Genomic DNA, 20,288 nt, shown 5'->3' on the forward strand with positions numbered 1-20,288 from the left:
AATGCCTTTTATTGATATTTTTCTAACACTTCAGTTTGTATGTGTACCTGGATATACTTTCACCCCATTTACTCTTGATTTTTTTCCCTCAAACAATGCAGTTGCTTTACTTAACCAGAGAAATACTTTAACAATGCATCCTTAACAGCAAATTAGTTTTCTATTTTGCATGCTGCAAATTAACCATAGTTAAAATTACAAGTGCTGGCTTTTAATGGCATGTTTATCTCTCCATTTTGTTTTTTATTCTGACATATAGGTAGCAGTTATTCATTGTAGAAAATATGGAAAATATATAAAATAAAGAAAAAAATTAAACAAATACATAAATATAAGCATTTACATACCCCAAATATCAATGCCCAGAGTTTTTTGGGGTTTTTTTTGTTTTTCTTGAATTTTTGAATTTTATTTATTTTTTTATACTGCAGGTTCTTATTAGTTATCCATTTTATACACATCAGTGTATACATGTCAATCCCAATCGCCCAATTCATCCCACCCCCATCCCCATCCCACCGCAGTTTTCCCCCCTTGGTGTCCATACGTTTCTTCTCTACAACTGTGTCTCAATTTCTGCCGTGCAAACCGGTTCATCTATACCGTTTTTCTAGGTTCCACATATATGCATTAATATACGATATTTGTTTTTCTCTTTCTGACTTACTTCACTCTGTATGACAGTCTCTAGATCCATCCACGTCTCTACAAATGACCCAATTTCGTTCCTTTTTATGGCTGAGTAATATTCTATTGTATATATGTACCACATCCTCTTTATCCATTCGTCTGTCAATGGGCATTTAGGTTGCTTACATGTCCTGGCTATTGTAAATAGTGCTGCAGTGAACATTGGGGTTCATGTGTCTTTTTGAATTATGGTTTTCTCTGGGTATATGCCCAGTAGTGGGATTGCTGGATCATATGGTAATTCTATTTTTAGTTTTTTAAGGAACCTCCATACTGTTCTCCATAGTGGTTGTATCAATTTACATTCCCACCAACAGTGCAAGAGGGTTCCCTTTTCTCCACACCCTCTCCAGCATTTGTTGTTTGTAGATTTTCTGATGATGCCCATTCTAACTGGTGTGAGGTGGTACCTCACTGTAGTTTTGATTTGCATTTCTCTAATAATTAGTGATGTTGAGCAGCTTTTCACTTGCTTCTTGGCCATCTGTATGTCTTCTTTGGAGAAATGTCTATTTAGGTCTTCTGCCCATTTTTGGATTGGGTTGTTTTTTTAATATTGAGCTGCATGAGCTGTTTATATATTTTGGAGATTAATCCTTTGTCCATTGATTCGTTTGCAAATATTTTCTCCCATTCTGAGGGTTGTCTTTTCGTCTTGTTTATGGTTTCCTTTGCTGTGCAAAAGCTTTGAAGTTTCATTAGGTCCCATTTGTTTATTTTTGTTTTTATTTCCATTACTCTAGGAGGTGGATCAAAAAAGATCTTGCTGTGATTTATGTCAAAGAGTGTTCTTCCTGTGTTTTCCTCTAAGAGTTTTATAGTGTCCAGTCTTACATTTAGGTCTCTAATCCATTTTGAGTTTATTTTTGTGTATGGTGTTAGGGAGTATTCTAATTTCATTCTTTTACATGTAGCTGTCCAGTTTTCCCCCAGAGTTTTAACATTCTGACTTTCTTTTCTTTTTAGACTTTTTTTTTTTACATGATTTAGATTACATTGTAGAGATAATTTCATGCTCTCCTTTGTCACTTAATATTTTAATAAGCATTTTTCTTAATCATTTATGCTGTACTGTATTTATCATGGAACCAGCATGGAATTCTGAAGTGACCATTAAAATAAAATCAGACTTGGTCCCAGACGTGACTCCAATATTAATATTTGTCTGTCTTTGAACAAGGTAACTTCTCTGGGCCTCACTTTCTCCATCTGATAAATGAAGGGATCTGTTTATCTTAAATGACCTCTAAAATCCTCTTGAGCCTCAACCTTTTAGGTTCCATGCAATTTTTTTTAAGGGGTACTCATCTGTAGTATTAATTACATATGAATACTTGGCAACTTGAATGCTCATTTATAATTGGTTGGTTGCATCCCATTTTTGAAGCCAGTATAACTTGGGATTACTGCTCTGGGTTTTTTGTTTGTTTTGTTTTTTTGTTTTGTCTACTTCAGCTTCATTAGAGTGTATAACCAGAGTACAATGAGAATAGATCTTCAGCTCTGGAGGGGCATAGAATACAGGTCTTAGCAAAATGTCACTCAGGGAAATAGGGATGTTGGATGTTCAAGTGTATCGTTTCTGTGTTAGCGTCTTAGTACATGTTTCAAAATTAGGCCAAAGCAAAATAACAGATTGCTACCCAACATAGACTTTGATAGTTTTCACAAATGTTGAGAGCCCCAGTGTTGAATTCAGTAATGTCAAACCTAATATTTACCTTTAAAGCTATACTGTGTTGTTATTAATATTTACTGAAGTGTAATTGTTAAATTATTTGATGTTGCTCTGATTCCCATGAAATTGATGGAAGAGGCTATTCTGTGATAGTGTTTTCTTTCTTGTAAAACAGTATGACTGCAATTATATGACTTTTATTGTGTAATTTATCTGGAGACCTAGAAGAATATAGAATTTATTTTTAAAATATATTCTGTCGTAAAAGTAAGCTGAAACTGTACTAGTGCATATAGGTTTACTTATTTTTTTTCCTAAATGGCTTCTACTTAAGATGATTGACACTTTGCTATAAATATAAATTCTTAAAAGCTTGAAATACGGGTAATCATAATTTTTTAGGGGAAGAATGAAAAAATCTATGTGGATTATTTTTATTGTAGTGTCAGTTTTTACTAAATTATATTTATCTTGAAATAAGTTGATTTTTCAAAATTAAACTAAATGAAACCTGAAACAGTTAAAAATATTTATTTTACTTAACACAAGATATTGGCCAATAAGCAAAGGAATTACTGTAATAATGGAATAATTACTTCAGGTAAGATAATGTTCTGGAATGCTGAGGAATGTCATTTTTTAGAAGAATATTTTTCTTGTTCCTTGTCTTTTAGAAATGGACCTTTTGTACTTTTGACATATTAAACTTTCAAATACGTGTGAATCAATATTACTTAATATTTTTGTAAAAAGGGTTTTTTGTTGTTGGAGGTGGTGGTGTTGATCGTTGTTATAGATTTTTTTCTAAACAGATAAGGTGCTGATAGTTTAAGCTCAGTGACTAGAGTATCCAGGTTTTGCCTAACTATCCTATTTTCTTTTTTTTAATTATTTTATTTTATTTTATTTTATTTTTTTCCACACACACACACACACTGTATTTTATTTTTACAAGAGATAAATAACAACTATCCTATTTTCATTCAGTTGCGTACTGACGGGAGAGTCAGAGTGAACAAGATAAAATCTCATCCTCATTGGAATTTGTGCTCTAGTTAAGGAGAACAGCAAGTAAACACATAACCATAGTATATTGTCAGGTAGTGGTAAGTGCTAGAAGGAAAAATAAAGCAGGAAAAGGGATAAACAGTGATTGATAGGGAGGTTTATACTTTAGATGAGGTCATCAGGAAAGGTAATATTGAACAGAAACCTGAAAGAAGGGAGCAAGCCATGAGACTGCCTGGGTGAAGAGCATAAAAGCTAGACAGTGAGGCAAGTGAATCCCTTTGGCATATCTGGAGAACAGCAAGAGGGACAGTAGGGCTGGGGTTGAATAAGGTATATAGGAGCTAAATCATATATTGCCTTTAAGGCCATGATAAGAACTTTGGTTTGGTTAGTTTTAGGAGCCATCGAAGGTTTTGATCAACATGATGACATAATGCTGGTTTGTGTTTTTAAAGAGGGTCACTGGCTGCTACGTGAATTGTCTTTAGGACAGCTGAAGTGAGACCAATGGAGAGTGTAGTCGTCTGATGTGGTGAACCAGTAAGAGGTGGTCAGGGCTTTGGAGTGATGGCGATGGAGTTATACAGTCCACTTTGGGTTGTATTTTGATCCAACAAACAGTACCTGTTAATAAATCAGATGTCTGTGAGGTACAATAAATCAGGGATGATTGATTCTTATATAGGTTTTTGCTTAAAGAAACTGGGTGAATGGGTTGGTGCCATTTACCAGAGGGAGGGAAATTGGAGAAGGAGCAGGTGTGGGAATAGGGCAGGGGTGGTAAAATTAAGAGTTAAGGATCTGTTGAGTTTCGGTGCCGATTACACACACATCCAAATAGTGATGTTGAGGGGACAGTTGGACATACCATCTAAGCTTTCACCTTTATATTATATTCAAGTAAATACTTCAGTAGGTACTATTTAAAGCTGATAAAATCATTTCTACATGACCAGTGCCCAAATTTAATTAGATTTGTTATACTCTTAGACATATAAATGTAATCCTAGAAGTTTTTTTTTCTAATATAGGAACTTATATATGAAAATATCACCTTAAAAAACTATATCATTTACCCCTGAAATGTTGATATTGTAGAAAACGTATTTAGAACATTTCTGTGTGGTAAAAATTATAATAAACATTATCTATTATTATCATAATCTAAAACAAACTAGAAATGTGGATTTGTGAATGCAGCTGCAACTACTGCCACCTTCCAGTGAGTGATCTAAGAGGTCCACACCGCCAAACAGCATCAGCATCTGTGCCTGCGTGTGTGTATGTGAGGGTGGTTGTTTTTAAATAAATAGTGGCCAAAATGGTCTGTAGATAGAAAGGTGCAAAAGACAAAACAAGACCAATTTGACTGAAATGGTGGTCAGATCCTTGGGAGAAGGGAAGTTTTGTTTTGTTTTGCTTTGTTTTTGACTGGGGAGTGAAAAACAGAAAGAAGAGAAAAAAGCACTATGCCACAGGAGCTATTAAAGCAAACATAACATTGTAATTTTTAAAAACTTAAGAGAAAGAAGCTTGATGGAAGTTTTTCATCTTATATACTGTGCACACCAGGCTTCATTGTTTATGCTTAATGGCAAAAGAGCAGGGAAACATGTTCTGTTATTGTTCACCTGAGGATTTGTATAGACAATACACACTTCAGTTTTACATTAATTCTGTTTATGTTCAATGATGAGAAATTAATTTCATTGATTTAAAGAAAATATGGTAGAGAACTTTAAATGGAAGATCCAGCTGTAATTAAGAGCTACTCTCTTCTTAACCCTAGTGAATGAACAGTGATGCTCTTTTGTTAATTTTTGAACCAGCTTTCATTCAAACACCTTAAAATATTTTCAAGGTTTGCCAAGATGTTGCACTAGTTTTGTTTGTTTTACCTTGGGTAGATAGAAAGGTGAACTAATATTGAAGATGGCAGTCCTTTGTAAGTTACAATTGACATGATGTGTATGGGATAGTGTGGGATGGGTCCATCTTTTCAATTTATTCATTATGATCACTATGGCATTCTTCTCTCATTGTGTATCATGTTTGTGCATTTGGTTTTGGCCTATTGATGTGACTCAGTATTTGAAACTCAGACTTCATTTTTTCTGCACATTCTTATTGATTTATAAATTTTGTTCAAATCTCCCGTGGAGCAGCTTGACCATCCTAACGTAGGTTTTCTAATGTTTTGTGGTGAATCCCTAGAACCTGCTTGTGGACGCACTGATGACAAGAATTGAGGGCTGCAAGCATATCATTTTAAACTAGTCTCAACAGAAAGAGAAATAGTGTGTGGAAAGGGTACAAAATAAATACTATGGGTATTATTTTTCTCCTTTTTATTTTAGTATTATAATTTCTAAATTCAGATAGAATTGTAATCCCTCTCTCATCATTTGTAGGAAAATGGCATTTGGCGGATGGCTATAATCTGGGTGCAGGAATGCCACTAATTCCACTAATCTTTCATTTTCTCTGACTAAAATCTAAGATGAATACTGATACTAACACTAATCCCAGTAGTCTGACAAATCTGTTACTTGTAATTTACCATACAACTGATTTATGATCACAAATAATTAGGTAGCCTTACACAGAATTGTGAGCCATTGGATTCTATTTAAATATGCAATCTAAATTATATTCCTTATACTGTCTCTTTTTTGTCCCATAGAGGCATAATTTGCCATATATTCTCCACTTCTCCATGAACATATTGATCTGTTCATAGAAAATGCATAGGGTTAGAATGAGATTCTATTTTCACATTAAGTGAGAGCATCTTGACATATTCCACCATATTCAAGCATTCCTTGTTTCTGTCTACATTTCTCTGTAGGCTCAAATAGAATTAGGTAAGTGATTTGAAGGCCACTAGGGATATTAAGCATATTTGTTTGTGAAGGATGCTTATCTGCCGTATCTTAAATGAGTTAAAATGAATTTTTAACCTTAAAATGAAAATTTTCCAGTTGTTAAATTAAAGCATAATTTTCATACAGTAAAATTCGCCCTGCTTTATTAATGTACAGTTTTGTGAGTTTTGGCAAATGCACAGTCATGTATTCACTACCACTGTCAAGATACAGAACAGTTCCTTCACTCCAAAAACACCCCCCAGGCCTGTGTCAGTTTCTCCTGTTACCCTAAACCCTTGGAAATTATCAATCTGATTTGTGTCCACATAATTTTGCTTTTTCCCAAAGGTCATATAAATAGAATCATATAGTATAGAGCCTTTTGAGTTTGGGTTCTTTCTATTAGCACAATGAATTTGAGATTCATCCAGGTTGTCAAGAGTATCAATAGTTTGTTCCTTTTTTATTGCTCAGAGTATGTATTCCATTGTAAAACACACTATGGTTTGTTTATCCATCCCTCTACTAAGGGACATTTGGGTTGTGTCCAGTTATTGGTGATTATAAGTATTTAATTATAAGCCACATTTAATATCACCGTGAAGTCTTTAATGTTCAACATGTATCGGAAAATCAGATTCTCAAAAAAAAATGAGTTTCCTCAACATCTGCCTTTTTGATTTCTAAAGCAGTTCCCTAAAAGTGTTAGAAATGAATATTGGCCTTGAATAAGTTAACTTAAAAATTAACTTCAAATTTATTTCTCCAGCTTAAAAACAAGTCAGTGAAAACTATACTTAAAGTATAAACTATACTTAAACTATAAGTGAAAACTTAAAATTAAAGCTTATAATCAGCCTAATAATATACCACACTGATTCTTCTGGATGTCATGAAAGAATCCTCAAAATTAGTATGTATATTTATAAAACCCACTCTTGAGATGCTGGGGAAATGGCTTACAGGTGGCACATGGGCAATCCTCATTTCAAATACAGCTAGATTTTGTGTTACCACTTCTCTGGGCTATGATTTCTCGAAGTTGGGTGTTTTGCCTGTTAGGATAGTTAGTACAAGAAATATGGACTAATGTATATGGCAGGCTCTGAAGATTTGGTTTTAGTAAAAGATATTTTTCAAAACCTTGCTTTCAGAGATTATTAAATAAGATTTTACATGTAGAAGGCAAGCAAAATAATATATTTAAAATATTTTTCTACATTATGAAAGTATCCTAAAAATGATTTTCTTTCCCATAAAACAGTTTGGTCATGTATTTCTCTAATAGCCTCTCGTTCTTTTTGTCTAAAAGCTGTGAGTGCTTCGTGGGACACACACCGTGCCAGGCCTTGGCTGACTCAGGGTCTGCCCTTAAGCATTTTCCAATTAGACAGAAAAAGAAGAAGGACATAGATGAATATATAGAAAACACAATGTCAATGTATGAACACTTAACCAAATACATATAAAAGATTAAAGTTCAAAGAAAATTACTGTTTTGTGGGACGTCACAGGAGGTTCATCTATAGACAGTAAAGATGGATATTTCTACTTTGCTTTATTTCTGGAAAAGTTGAACTAGTCAAGGTATCAGGAATTGCTCAAATGAAGGAAAGAAAAGTACTTGGCAAGGGTGATGTTTGAGGTATGTTATGTAGGAAAAGCCAGTGGGATATGCAGAAGGTCACCCCTCTGATGATATGCCTCTCACACCAGGAATGTAGAAGGCTGTAGAGGATTGTATCTGTGAGCCTTCAGCTTCAAAATGCAAAAATCACTAATTAAGAAGAGCATTAGAAAATATATTCTTGGTTTGTTTCAAGTGTGCACATGCAGATAGTGGATGTATTCCTCATTAAAGTTTAAATAACACACATTGAATTTAACAAGAGGCAAAGGCTGTGGGGAGGATGGCTGTGTATCTTTAAGACTATGTGTCCTTGTGCATTACCAGTGTATTAATTTAGGAATGACAGCCGCAGTGCAGAACACTCTGTGAATGTCTGATGATAATATAAAGGGAATGAAGTACTGGTGTAAATGGTAGGATGGTTTACTTAGCAGTTTTAACGTGGAACCAGCCAAGTAAAATTGATCTATTTTATTCCTCTGGTATCCTAAAAATTTCCCATGAGCTAAATCAATGACTGAACATTTTCCTATGTCCCGTGAGATATTTTCGCCACTACCAAAAGTAAACATACATGATTGCTAATGAAAATTCTTTATTTTTACCACGTATCTAGTTGCAAGTAAAACTGAACCTACTTTTTGAATGAGTCTGTGAAGGGAAAAAGAAATCCCGCATGTAATTACAAATAATGTAATTACTTAAATAAATTGAGATTTCTCTTTTGGTATTTTATATACAAATTCTTCATCTATTTGTACCTTCCTCATTTATTGTTTTTTTATTAAGACGTTATTTTTTTAGAGCCATTTTAGATTCATAGCAATATTGAGGAGAAGGTACAGATATTTCCATATACCCCTGGCTCCCACACATGCCTAGCTTTCCTCATTTTCACCATCCTCCACCATAGTGGTACATTTGTTAAAAATGATGAACCTACATTTATACATAACCACCCAAAGTTCATAGTTTACATTCCCTTTTTTACATGATAGAAATTGCTTTTACTTTTCCCTTCAGAATTGAATAAGATCAATTTTGTACAAAAATTTATATAATATTGAATAAAGTCACTGGAATGATATTCTTATAAATTGGCTTATTTTAACTAGAATATTATACTAATATAAAAAGTTTGCATTAAAAATATAATAAGATAAAATATGACTCTTTAGAACTTTATTAAAATGGTGATAAGCAAGATATCCAGGCATTTTTTTCAGATTTAGATACGCAACAAATGCCACTCGAAGACTTTCTTCACTTCTAGTATAATTCACTAAAATCCATTTAAGCTAATTACCTGCGACTAGTAAGTTTTAGCAGTAAGCCCCTATAATTCCATAAAATATTAGATAAGCTTTGCTTTTCATTTTCTTCAGGATACTCCATCTGTTGATTTGCAGCAAAGCTAAAGAGTAGGGGGAAATTACCCTGATTAAATTCTTTATCATTGAAGATAAAATATAGAATCAGCCAGAACAAATGTGATTTCAAAAATCATCCATTCTTGTGTCATAGTGCAGTGCTTCTTTGAAAACTCTTAAATCTTTGGAACTAAGCTGCACCAGGCAGATAGAACACTCCTGACATGGATGTGGTTGTTGAATACTTGGTCAGTAAGTCTTTTTCTTTTTTCTTTTTTTTTTTTTAAAAGATACCCTTGTTTTTTATTTATTTTTATTTTTGGTTGCGTTGAGTCTTCGTTTCTGTGTGAGGGCTTTCTCTAGTTGTGGCAAGCGGGGGCCACTCTTCATCGCAGTGCGTGGGCCTCTCGCTATCGCGGCCTCTCTTGTTGCGGAGCACAGGCTCCAGACGCGCAGGCTCAGTAGTTGTGGCTCACGGGCCTAGCTGCTCCGCGGCATGTGGGATCTTCCCAGGGCTCGAACCCGTGTCCCCTGCATTAGCAGGCAGATTCTCAACCACTGCACCACCAGGGAAGCCCAGTGTTTTTCTTTTATACAGTATATGCTTAAATTGCAAAGGAAAAAAATTCCTTGTACATGACAATATAGTAGGACATAGAAAGGATGTGTATTTTTCTTATTTCTTTTGCTAACAGAACCCACTCTGGCCCTTGATTTAGCTAAATTTATATCCATGTTTATAAGAATTTATGAAAAGGTAATGTTTGAAATCCCTGCTCTAATTCCCATCAAATCACCATTTTGCAGTCCGTGTACTCACTGGCCTTCATTTGGGATGTACATCTTCCAAGGTTACACCATAGTAGGTTTAACCCTTAAGTTATTAATAAGGTTATTAGATTGTGCTCTGGGTGGTGACAGTGGACTTTCTGTCACTGTATCACTGTGCTTTCATTTCACCTTAAACTGTCATTTGAATTCCAAGGTCGCTCAAACAGAATTCAAAAATCGGTATTGAAAAAGTCTTCAAAGACAGATAAAAACACACTTTTGAAAAATCTTAGGAGAGATTTTTTTCTTTCATCTCTGAACTTCCTAGAGACTCAGATATATAGTTGAAATTTGAAAACCTTTAGGTTTTTCAAAATGTCTTCTTGCAGTGGGCACAGAGAAAAGCCCTTAAAGTTGTTTTCATTCGAACTAGTTAGGAGAAATAAAAATGAAAAAGTTATTTCAGTCTTGATGGTTCATATACCAAAGGCCTCTTGCTCCCTCTACAGAAGGTGCTTCAAAATTGCAGTCACAAAGATTAAAAAAAAAAAATTTAACGAAACAGATTTGTCTTGAGGTTCATGATTTAAAAAAAGGTTTGGATCCGTATATACCTCCAGTGTCCTGCAAACAGGTTGGTTGTCCTAAAGTTGGTCAGGGTAGGTTTGTGTGTTTCTACTTTGGTGTTTCTCACTGGCGTCAGCTTAGGATAAACTCCATTAGCAACAACTGTTAAAAAAAAAAAGTACGTTTTTGTTGTTTTGTTATTAATTGGCTTTGTCTGTTTACTCAATGGATGAGTAAAATGCTTGGGAATTTCTTTTGATATTAGGTAATCGTTTTACATATTTGCATTCTTTTTTACTTAGCCAGGGAATTTAAGCCATAAAAATAATGGCCTCTACCTTAAAGACTTACAAAGTTCTCTTATTATCTACTTCTAATTGTTCCAGTCATTTTTAGATCTTTGTTAATTTTTGTCCCAACAACAACTATCTGAATTGTAACTTCACAGGAGAAAGAATTGTTTCACTTAATTAAACTGGATTTTTTCAACTATAAGTAATATTCACGAGAGACAGTTGAACTTTCTATAAATACTTCATTAATATATAGAATAACCTTGCATATATATCATCTTAATTTACCAATTTAAGTTAAATAAGAACAAAATGTTAATATTTTAATAGCTTTGGTGTAAATAATTTTATGCATTCACTTACAACTCCAGGACCTTTTTATTTTATTTGACAGGTTACTAGTTTCTCTTATTGTGCCATTTTAAAATTATAAGTATGAAAACTCTTATTTCATCAAGAGTTTTAAAAATCCTTTTCATTTGTATTTAGTATAAGAACAGCCCTTCTGATGTTACCCTGTAATTGAAAAATGAACACAAGTGACAAAGTAGTTTCTTTGATTTGAATATGTCACATCAGACTTGCCTGTCCTGAATTATTATGCTAAAACTAGACTGGATTTTTTTTTTCCCTTTGGTAGGTGTACTGGTCCATTAGCAAATTCCCTTTCAGAGAAAACAAGAGACCCAGTAGAGGAAGATGACGATGAATACAAGATTCCTTCATCCCATCCTGTTTCCCTGAATTCACAACCATCTCATTGTCATAATGTAAAACCTCCTCCTAGGTAAGAATATGGGCCATTTTTTATCACCTCACGTCTGCAGTAAGCATTATCATTTATGGCATTTGTTTTTAAACAACTGAATCACATCTGTTTAATAAAAACCCTTGATTTCTTGCTCAAAGCCTCCTCTACCTATAATACTATTTTTCTCCATGACCTTTCAGAGAAAATGAAAAGATGTAGATTTCTATTAACTAGGAAGTCCTTTGACTAAATTAGTTGACTAGTAAGTCTAATGGAATAATTTGTTGCCCCTCTCCCCAAAAAACAAATTGTACTGTAGTAAAACTTTGCTGTAGGTTACATATAGTGGTGATTAATTCATGAATTTTCAATAAGCTATTTTCAATGCATTTTATCAGTTCTAAGCACATATCTCATGAAGAAAAATTAGTGCTTAGAAAATAAGGTATTATACTAACCTTCCTTAGAATTGTTCTTCATGAAGTAAGGACTAGTATAATCTATATTGATTTTCTTTCTTGATGTGCTACCTACTTATATTCAGATCTCGAAGAACTGAAAAAAATTATTTCCCTTAGCTATTTTTATCAGGTACTATTTTACTTTTCCTTGGATCAAACAAGAATGTGAGGAATTGTGTTCTGTTTTCTTCTTGTCAGTTGTTTATTCTCACTGTTATGGAGACATCCTTGGTCTTTGAAGTGGCAGCCCCATGGAGGTATAGGAGTTATTAAAAATGGGTGGTGTGTATTGAAATATTAGTTTGTCTTTAAGTAGAAGGACAATTCTGTGTTTATATAATTGAATTAATAAATCATAATCTTATTTTTCTGTTTTTTTAAACCTAATTGACATATATGAAGTACTCAGTAAGTCAAATCTCAGTTTCAGACTTATTTTCTGAGCTCCAGTTTTCTTTGTCTAATTACATCCCTGGAGCTCTGCTTGGCACATACAGAAGAGGGCTCAGCTACTGCTGGCGGCCCAGCCTTCTTGCCTTTCAGTATCTCTTTACTGACTGAGGAACAGGAGAGCTGTTTAACACTTCAGTCATCTATGTCATCTTTACTTAGTGTGCCATTTCCTTTTGAGGTCAAGTCAATCAACAGAAAGCACTTTATGAGTGGAGTGTTCCTTTCTTTTCAGATGAAAAGTCTAAAAAATGTTTTAATGCCTTTCTTCAAGTATTGTATTGCAGTACTTGGAAAAGAGAAGCAAAACTCCATTTAAACCAGAGATCTGCCTTAGTGAGTTACAAGGTTAGAATTATCAACACTATGCAGAATTATTAACCATGGTTATTAACACTTTGCTGTCCAGGGCTTCATATTTCAAAGCAAGAACCAAACGTTTCTTTGCTGATTGCTGGTCTTTAGGACATTTGTTGGTAACATTGAGAAGACAGAGAAATAACTGAGAGATAATAATTTGTTACGTTGGAAGAACCAAATGTCTACTATTCTTATTAGAGAAAAAAGTTATTCCTTTACATCAAGTATAAATTTTTACAATTTTCAGTTCCCTTGGCTCTTATAAATGTGTACTAATTTTTAAAAACTGAAATAAGATGAGCTTTTTTGGTCTCTTTGGGATCTCATTTTTTTTCATCACTGGATAAGTGAGTGGTATAATTGTAATACTTTAAATTTTAATTGTCACATCATACTGGATGAGATTTTTGGTGGCAGGCCTCCCAAATCCTGAAAATAAATTTGATTTATGACCACCATTACCATCTTTCTACAGTTACAGAGAAGTAATAAATGTTGACAATCCCTAATCTTAATTGGAGTGAATTTTCTGTCTAATTTGTTCTTGAAAGTCAATGGATGAAGTATCTTCTTAGGTCCTCTACAAAGCACTCTTTAAACTTAGACACATCCTTTCCTTCTATGTTTTTCCTCTCTTTGGAACATCAGGAGAACTAAATTGTCAGTATATGGAAAAAGTTAAACCATATTATTCATAGATTCATAAACCATATTATTCATAGATGAATAATTCCATTTCAGTAAAAATCCATCATTACTATGAAAATTCAATACATTATAACTATTTTTAAATGAACCATCTCTGGCCCCTTAAAGAGATGTGGCCACGAGAGAGAATGGAAATGCATTTCAGATGAAGCACTTTGCAATAACTATTCAAATGTCCAATATCTCCTCCATTATGTATGTACTTTTACTTTGCCCCAAGAATTCAGAGTAAATCAGGGGAAGGTAAAATATAAACTCTGCCTTCTATAGCTCTTTGTGAGCACAGTAACTTGGTGAGCAGATAGTCAGTTGCTACACAGCTATATTCTGAAGACAAAATATGCTCCATGCCTTCTCTTCCTGCTGCTACCTTCCTGTGCCCCCGGATTGGTGCATTGTGTTCACAGTATGATTTGAAAGCATTAATACCAACAATAAAAATACTTTTTTTAGTATTATCCTTTTACAGACACCCAGATTAAAATATTTGTTGTGTTCCCAAGGCCTTTGCTAAAGTCATTTTTCTACAGTTGTCAGAAGTGCCAGTTTTGTTCATGGCAGTGGTGAAATTATACTCCAGACTCTAGGTCTTTGAATATGCCTATCTGAATTTTAATGGACTTTCTGAATATTTAATAATTCTCCTTCCTTGACAGGCTCTAGTTTATAATAAGGAAAGCTTAATTTACAGAAATAAAAATATACTGCTAAGTACCGTTAACCAGTAATGATGTCATTGGGACTTTTACATATTTTTTGCCTGCATATTACATTTTCTTCTTCAAAACCTTGATAAGGTAACATTGAAATCTTCCAAAATGAAATGTTAATTCCACAGGTGTGTTTAGGGTATAAGCAATTTTGTGGTCCTTGTAATTCTTAGTTTCACTTAAAAAAAGAAAAAAACCTTTGTCTTCCATGGAATATTTACTTCTGCTTTGTAAAAGTATTCAAGTATCTAGATAATATTACTTTACTTTCTTCAGAAAAGGAAATTAATTATATTTATATCCTAACTTTATTACATGAGCAGCGTTGCTAGTTCCCATCATCTCCCCACCCCCAAATGACTTTTAAATGGAAAGTAATTATCCTTATGATTTTTGTCCTTTGATTTCTGCTTTAGGTCTTGTGATAATGGTCACTGTATATTGAATGGAACACACGGTACGTCTTCAGAGATGAAGAAATCAAACATCCCTGAGTTAGGCATATATTTAAAGGGTATGTATAAGACATATTCTCTTTGTATTCTGTGTCTTAATGGTCAGAATTTAAAGGTAAAATTCCATGCCATTGTTGTACTGAAAATACATTAAGATTTTGTGTTCTCCTCTAGGAGATGTTTTTGATTCAGCCTCTGATCCAGTGCCATTACCACCTGCCAGGCCTCCAACTCGGGACAATCCAAAGCATGGGTCTTCACTCAACAGGACGCCCTCTGATTATGATCTTCTCATCCCTCCATTAGGTTGAAACCTTTAAAACAATTTCAAGCAAGCCTCCCTGCCACCTCTTTCAATTAATATCTGAATTATCAGAATTCTTAGTTCAGTGCAATGTAGACTCACTAGGTTATGAATTTGTCTGAATTAGAATGGAATCTCCAGGTGATAGTGGCTCTCAGTTCATGTGACCATCATTCCATTTAGATGACTGAAGCAGTGGTGTAAATAGCTGGCATCAGTTAGGGTTTTATCAAGTTGTCTCTTCATGTACTAAATGCAGTCTACAAAGTCTTATGAGGGCATTGTTCATTCCCCCAGGTGCTTGTGTTCTAGTAGATGTGGAGTATTCATCTGATATTTTCTTTAAGTATAATTCTTAATGAATGCGTACTTACTTTTTCTTTCAGTATAAAATGACCCACTTCCACTTAGCTAATTACATTATGGGAAATTATATATTTTATTGTAGAGAGCTGAAAATAAATTCTGTCTTATAATCACTGCAACTAGAACACATCCAAAGAATCTCAATTTCTTTGTTTCAGATTTTACCATGAAGTACACTTAATATGTGTGTGTGTGTGTGTACATGTGTGAAGGTACACACAGGTGTGTATTTATGTTAAAATTGGCCAGTGCAGGTGTCTGTTTATTTCATTAATTCTAGGTAGGAAGCTTCTCACCCTATTTTTAGAGGAAGACAATTAAGAAACCTTCACAAGTTAAGGCTTTACAATAATGAGTCACCATAGCATAAAATAATGTATAATGAAGGTTCATTTATAAGCTTATCTGAATCATCAGGCTACTAGAAATGAACCTCTCCATTTTCTTCCCCCAAAACACCATCAACTGGTGTTTCCAGTTAGTTATACAGTTGAATGTCTTGCTCCTGTTCTTTCTGCAGTTCAGTGCTTTACTCTCACCTACGTGAATTACAAGCACCTCCCAACTTCCTTCTTTACTTAGTCTTTTTCTCTTCCACTTCTTCCTGTATGCTGTTTTTGACCTATTCCCCAAGTCTTTATGACTAGATCAGCACTGTCCAATAGAACTTTATGTGGTGACATAAAAGATCTATATGTGTGACTGTAGAACTGAATTTTAGTTAATTTAAATTTAAACTAAATAGCTATATGTGGATAGTTACTACCATATTGGACAATGCAGATAAATGTTCCAACCTTTTTAACTCATCCTTCCTTTGGCTCTTCATGTACATCTCATATTTTATTTATGCTGTTCACTATGCCTAGTAGACACCATCTCTGTATTTGATGAACAAATGTTTTTGAGGCCCTGATATCCCAGGCCTTCCTGTTCTTGGTAACACCTTGCTGAATGCCACTTTCTGCATTCCTCTTCCCTCTTACAATGCATCTCTCTCTCCCTCTGGGACCTATTCACCTGTGAGCCTTTTGTGAACTTTTCTTAGATCTCATTGTGGAATCTAAGCTCCTCGGGGTCGAGGACTTATGATTCTGATCTTCACATTACCCATGTGCCTAGCATGGTGCCTGACATTTAGGGGCTGATTGATAAAGGATTTGAATAAATGAGATAATGTAGGAAATAGCTGAAGGTTGGAATGATAACAAAGCTCTTTCTTTCTCTCTCCTATACCTTCATATATTTTACATTAGAAAAATATTTATGATCATTAGAGAAAAAATTTTGAATACTTTTTGCAAGGCAAGCTGGATGAGTGGTGAAACCATTTATGTTTAAATATACCTTTATATTTAAGTCAATGTATTTAAATCCATGAGAATTTTTATTACTAGAAGATGTAGGTATTTATACCCTGTTTCAGTCACAAAGTATTTGTGATTGCTTACAAAAATACATACACTGCAATTTTATTTTTTAAAGAATCAAGATGAGGGAAAATATGAATAGGATAGTAAGACGTGGCAGGGGAAACACAAGTAGACATAAAAGCATACTGCAGTATTCTACAGTTACTAAAGTTGGGAACTATGCAAATATAAGTAACTAGCTTTGGGACCACCACAAGAGGTAGTTCTATTGATATATTTAACTGTTTCTCCCTAGAGATATCTGATAAGTAGAAAAAGATCATATTCCTCTACTGCAGGTGCATTTTCTGTATATTTTGACAATGAAATATATGGAGCATTAGTTTAAATGAATTAAAATGCCACGGAGCAAACTTTTAAAAGATAATCTAAACTATTCTGTGACATTAAATTTTTGTGCATAGTGTGATTTTCTAATTAGAGGCTGTGAATTCTTATTGTTACACAAAAATTGTTTTGATGATGTGATCTGTAATATATTTAGTTCAAACCTCCAATGTCTTATTATAAAGGTCACAAGTGAATAATAAGCTGTTTCATAACCTGAAATACTGCTTTTTAATACAAAGGGCTGAGAGATCAAAAAAGTCTGTATGCACACATGTGTGTTTGTGTGCCTGTGTTTCTCTCCAAACACCTCCTACAAAATAACCAGCTCCCATTAACAAAGTCAGTGAACTGCTGGGTAAACACTGCAGGTGAAGTTGTTTATAAGCAGCAAGAGAAAATCATTATTTTTGCCTGATACTGTGGTTTGATTAATGAAGTTCTGCTGTTGATACTGACCTTTCTTTCAATGCAGGTGAAGATGCTTTTGATGCCCTTCCCCCGTCCCTCCCACCTCCCCCACCTCCCGCAAGGCATAGTCTCATCGAACATTCAAAACCTCCTGGCTCCAGTAGCCGACCATCCTCAGGACAGGACCTTTTCCTCCTTCCATCAGGTAGGAGGGAAAAACCAAGCAAACCTTTTCACTGAAAGCAAAAATATTTCTAAGATGATACTGTCAAATAAGCATTAGTGATTCATTGGTTTCTAGCTCCCAAGCTGAAAAATCCCTGGGTGGGGAAAACAGCAGTTGGATAGGTTTGTCTGTTAGTTGTTTGGTTTAATGCCAAAAGGATTACAAAAATGGCAAAAGCAACAAGGAATCATAGAATTTAGAAATGGTGCTGAAGAGATTATCAGGTCCAAATAACACCTGTATGTTACAAAAGGTGAGAACCAGAAGTGCTCTGTGTTTGGGCTAAAAGTGATGGAGACAAATTTAGACTTTCTCCTAATTCTGAGTGCAATATTTTTTTCAAACAATGTGTTTAAAAATTTTTACTAAATATGCTTTAGGGTCATAATTTTATTCAAAAACGTAATATCTTGGTAAATTATATTGTTGTAACATTAATAGATACGTTTTTCTGAAATATCTGCATTTTATTGTTTTGTTACTGTTTTTATTTTTAATGCCTCAATGTATATACTAAAATTATTGGTCTTCAAGGAAAAATTAATACATAGCTTTTTTTTTTTTTTTCACACACACACCCTGTATTTTATTTTTACAAGAGATAAATAGACTGACACCAAGCATTGTACATGGATGACCACAACAAAAGCAACAATGATTGCAATTACCAAACATGAAACACACTCATACTATGTCATAATATTGACATTCAGTCCAGTAATCCTCCACTGTAACAGCTCCTTTACTTTGCAGTGAAAATTGATTTGTATATTCTTTGCCTCTGAGTCCTTGTGGGATTTTTTTTTTTTTAATTCAGACAGAAAGTCACAAAAATTATACTCATCCTCATCAGTTCACTCAGTCCCATGTAATTAATTTTTTTTTTTCATCTTGATCTTTTGTTAGCACTTTTATGAGTTCATCAGTTTTTCATTAGAGTTCTGAAAATGCTTATTCATTCAGTTCAGCAGTACAGTCAGTTACCAGAAACCTGTACTTGTCAGAGTCTTTTCCATGAATTTCTTGAAGATGAAACCCTTTTATAGGAACATATTTGCAAAAGCATCAGAGTACACCCAGAACTGTCTGTAAATGACAAAAGACTTAAAAATGACCACGGTTAAAGATTTGATGAAAGTTCATAATAATGCAGTTGACAAGAAAATTAGTTATTTCTGAGATATACATTTTAAAGTAATAACTAGGATTATTACTTATAACATTATACCAGAACATATAAGATTTTTAGAAATTTCATGTAATGTCTGAAACATTTATATTAACATATTTCCATACATATTTCCATACAAATACAAATATAAGATTTTTAGAAATTTCATGTAATGTCTGAAACATTTATATTAACACCAAGGGGGGAAAACTGCGGTGAGGTGGGGATGGTGGTGTGCTGAATTGGGCGATTGGGATTGACATGTATACACTGATGTGTATAAAATTGATGCCTAATAAGAACCTGCAGTATAAAAAAACAAACAAAACAACTAATACTAAACTTTCATTGGGTTATTTGTATGGAAATATGTTAATATAAATGTTTCAGACATTACATGAAATTTCTAAAAATCTTATATTTGTATTTGTATGGAAATATGTATGGAATACATAGCTTTTTAAAAAAAACTCAAGTGAGGAGTAGAAATAAAAAGACTTAATAAATCATCCCCTCCACTAGTCAGAATTATCAGGAAAAACAAATTCAGTTATGTTGAATCTGCTGATATTAATTGTTCCTGTCAGTCCTATTGGTGATACTGTGATCTGTACTCTGAAATGTCTGCCTCCTCGACTTGGTTTGGTTAAACATAGGGTAAAGATTTTCTTTTTTTAACAACTGCTTTACATTTGTGTATGAGATAAATCATGAAAGCCTTCTAAGAGTACTCACTTTTTCCTTTGGCCACCTACATGCTTCTTTGAAAACTTGGGAATCTTAACCATTATCATTCACCTTTAACATTTTTCTCATTTTTTTTTTCGATTTGGTTTGATAATTTAGAAGTTTGAGGCAGTTTGTAGATATGACCCACAAAATTATAGACATATAACTTGTAATATATAGCTTCAGTTTCTAAAAGTAGTTTATTTTCAAGGAATAATTTTTCGTCAGTAAATATTGAATTGTCCTCTGTGTCACCCACTCTGTGAGATGCCTCCCTGCCCTCATGGATCACATTAATTCACTGAATGCTACCAATCAAAGAGCAAGGTTCATAACCCTTCTAATCCAAGCAGAAAGCATGGGTAACTATTAGGCTCTTATTCATATAGCTACATATACACGCTAACATTTTGCTATCTTTTTCACTTATACTTATTCAAATCTTTGTTTTATACATGGACTTTAATTAACATGTAAAAATGAATATATACAGCAGAAACTAACACAACATTGTAAAGCAACTATACTCCAATAAATTTTTTTAAAAAA

The 20,288-nt window shown here is 33.9% G+C and overlaps 1 protein-coding gene across 6 annotated transcripts in view; it reads left to right on the top strand.

The window, feature by feature from the left end:
• CBLB (Cbl proto-oncogene B) overlaps positions 1-20,288 on the top strand; it is a 216,844-nt gene that overhangs the window by 166,695 nt on the left and 29,861 nt on the right. For 4 of the 6 annotated variants that reach the window (XM_082460351.1, XM_082460352.1, XM_082460353.1 and 1 more), the window contains exons 14-17: positions 11,518-11,664; positions 14,734-14,831; positions 14,947-15,078; positions 17,678-17,818. In XM_082460351.1, the coding sequence (XP_082316477.1) occupies positions 11,518-11,664; positions 14,734-14,831; positions 14,947-15,078; positions 17,678-17,818 (518 nt within the window). The remainder of the gene's footprint in view (positions 1-11,517; positions 11,665-14,733; positions 14,832-14,946; positions 15,079-17,677; positions 17,819-20,288) is intronic. The other 2 variants (XM_082460355.1, XM_082460356.1) reach the window with 1 other exon arrangement.

The sequence above is a fragment of the Balaenoptera physalus genome (genome assembly GCF_965194825.1).
Source record: "Balaenoptera physalus genome assembly, chromosome: 4".
In the NCBI taxonomy this organism is placed as follows: Eukaryota; Metazoa; Chordata; class Mammalia; order Artiodactyla; family Balaenopteridae; genus Balaenoptera; species Balaenoptera physalus.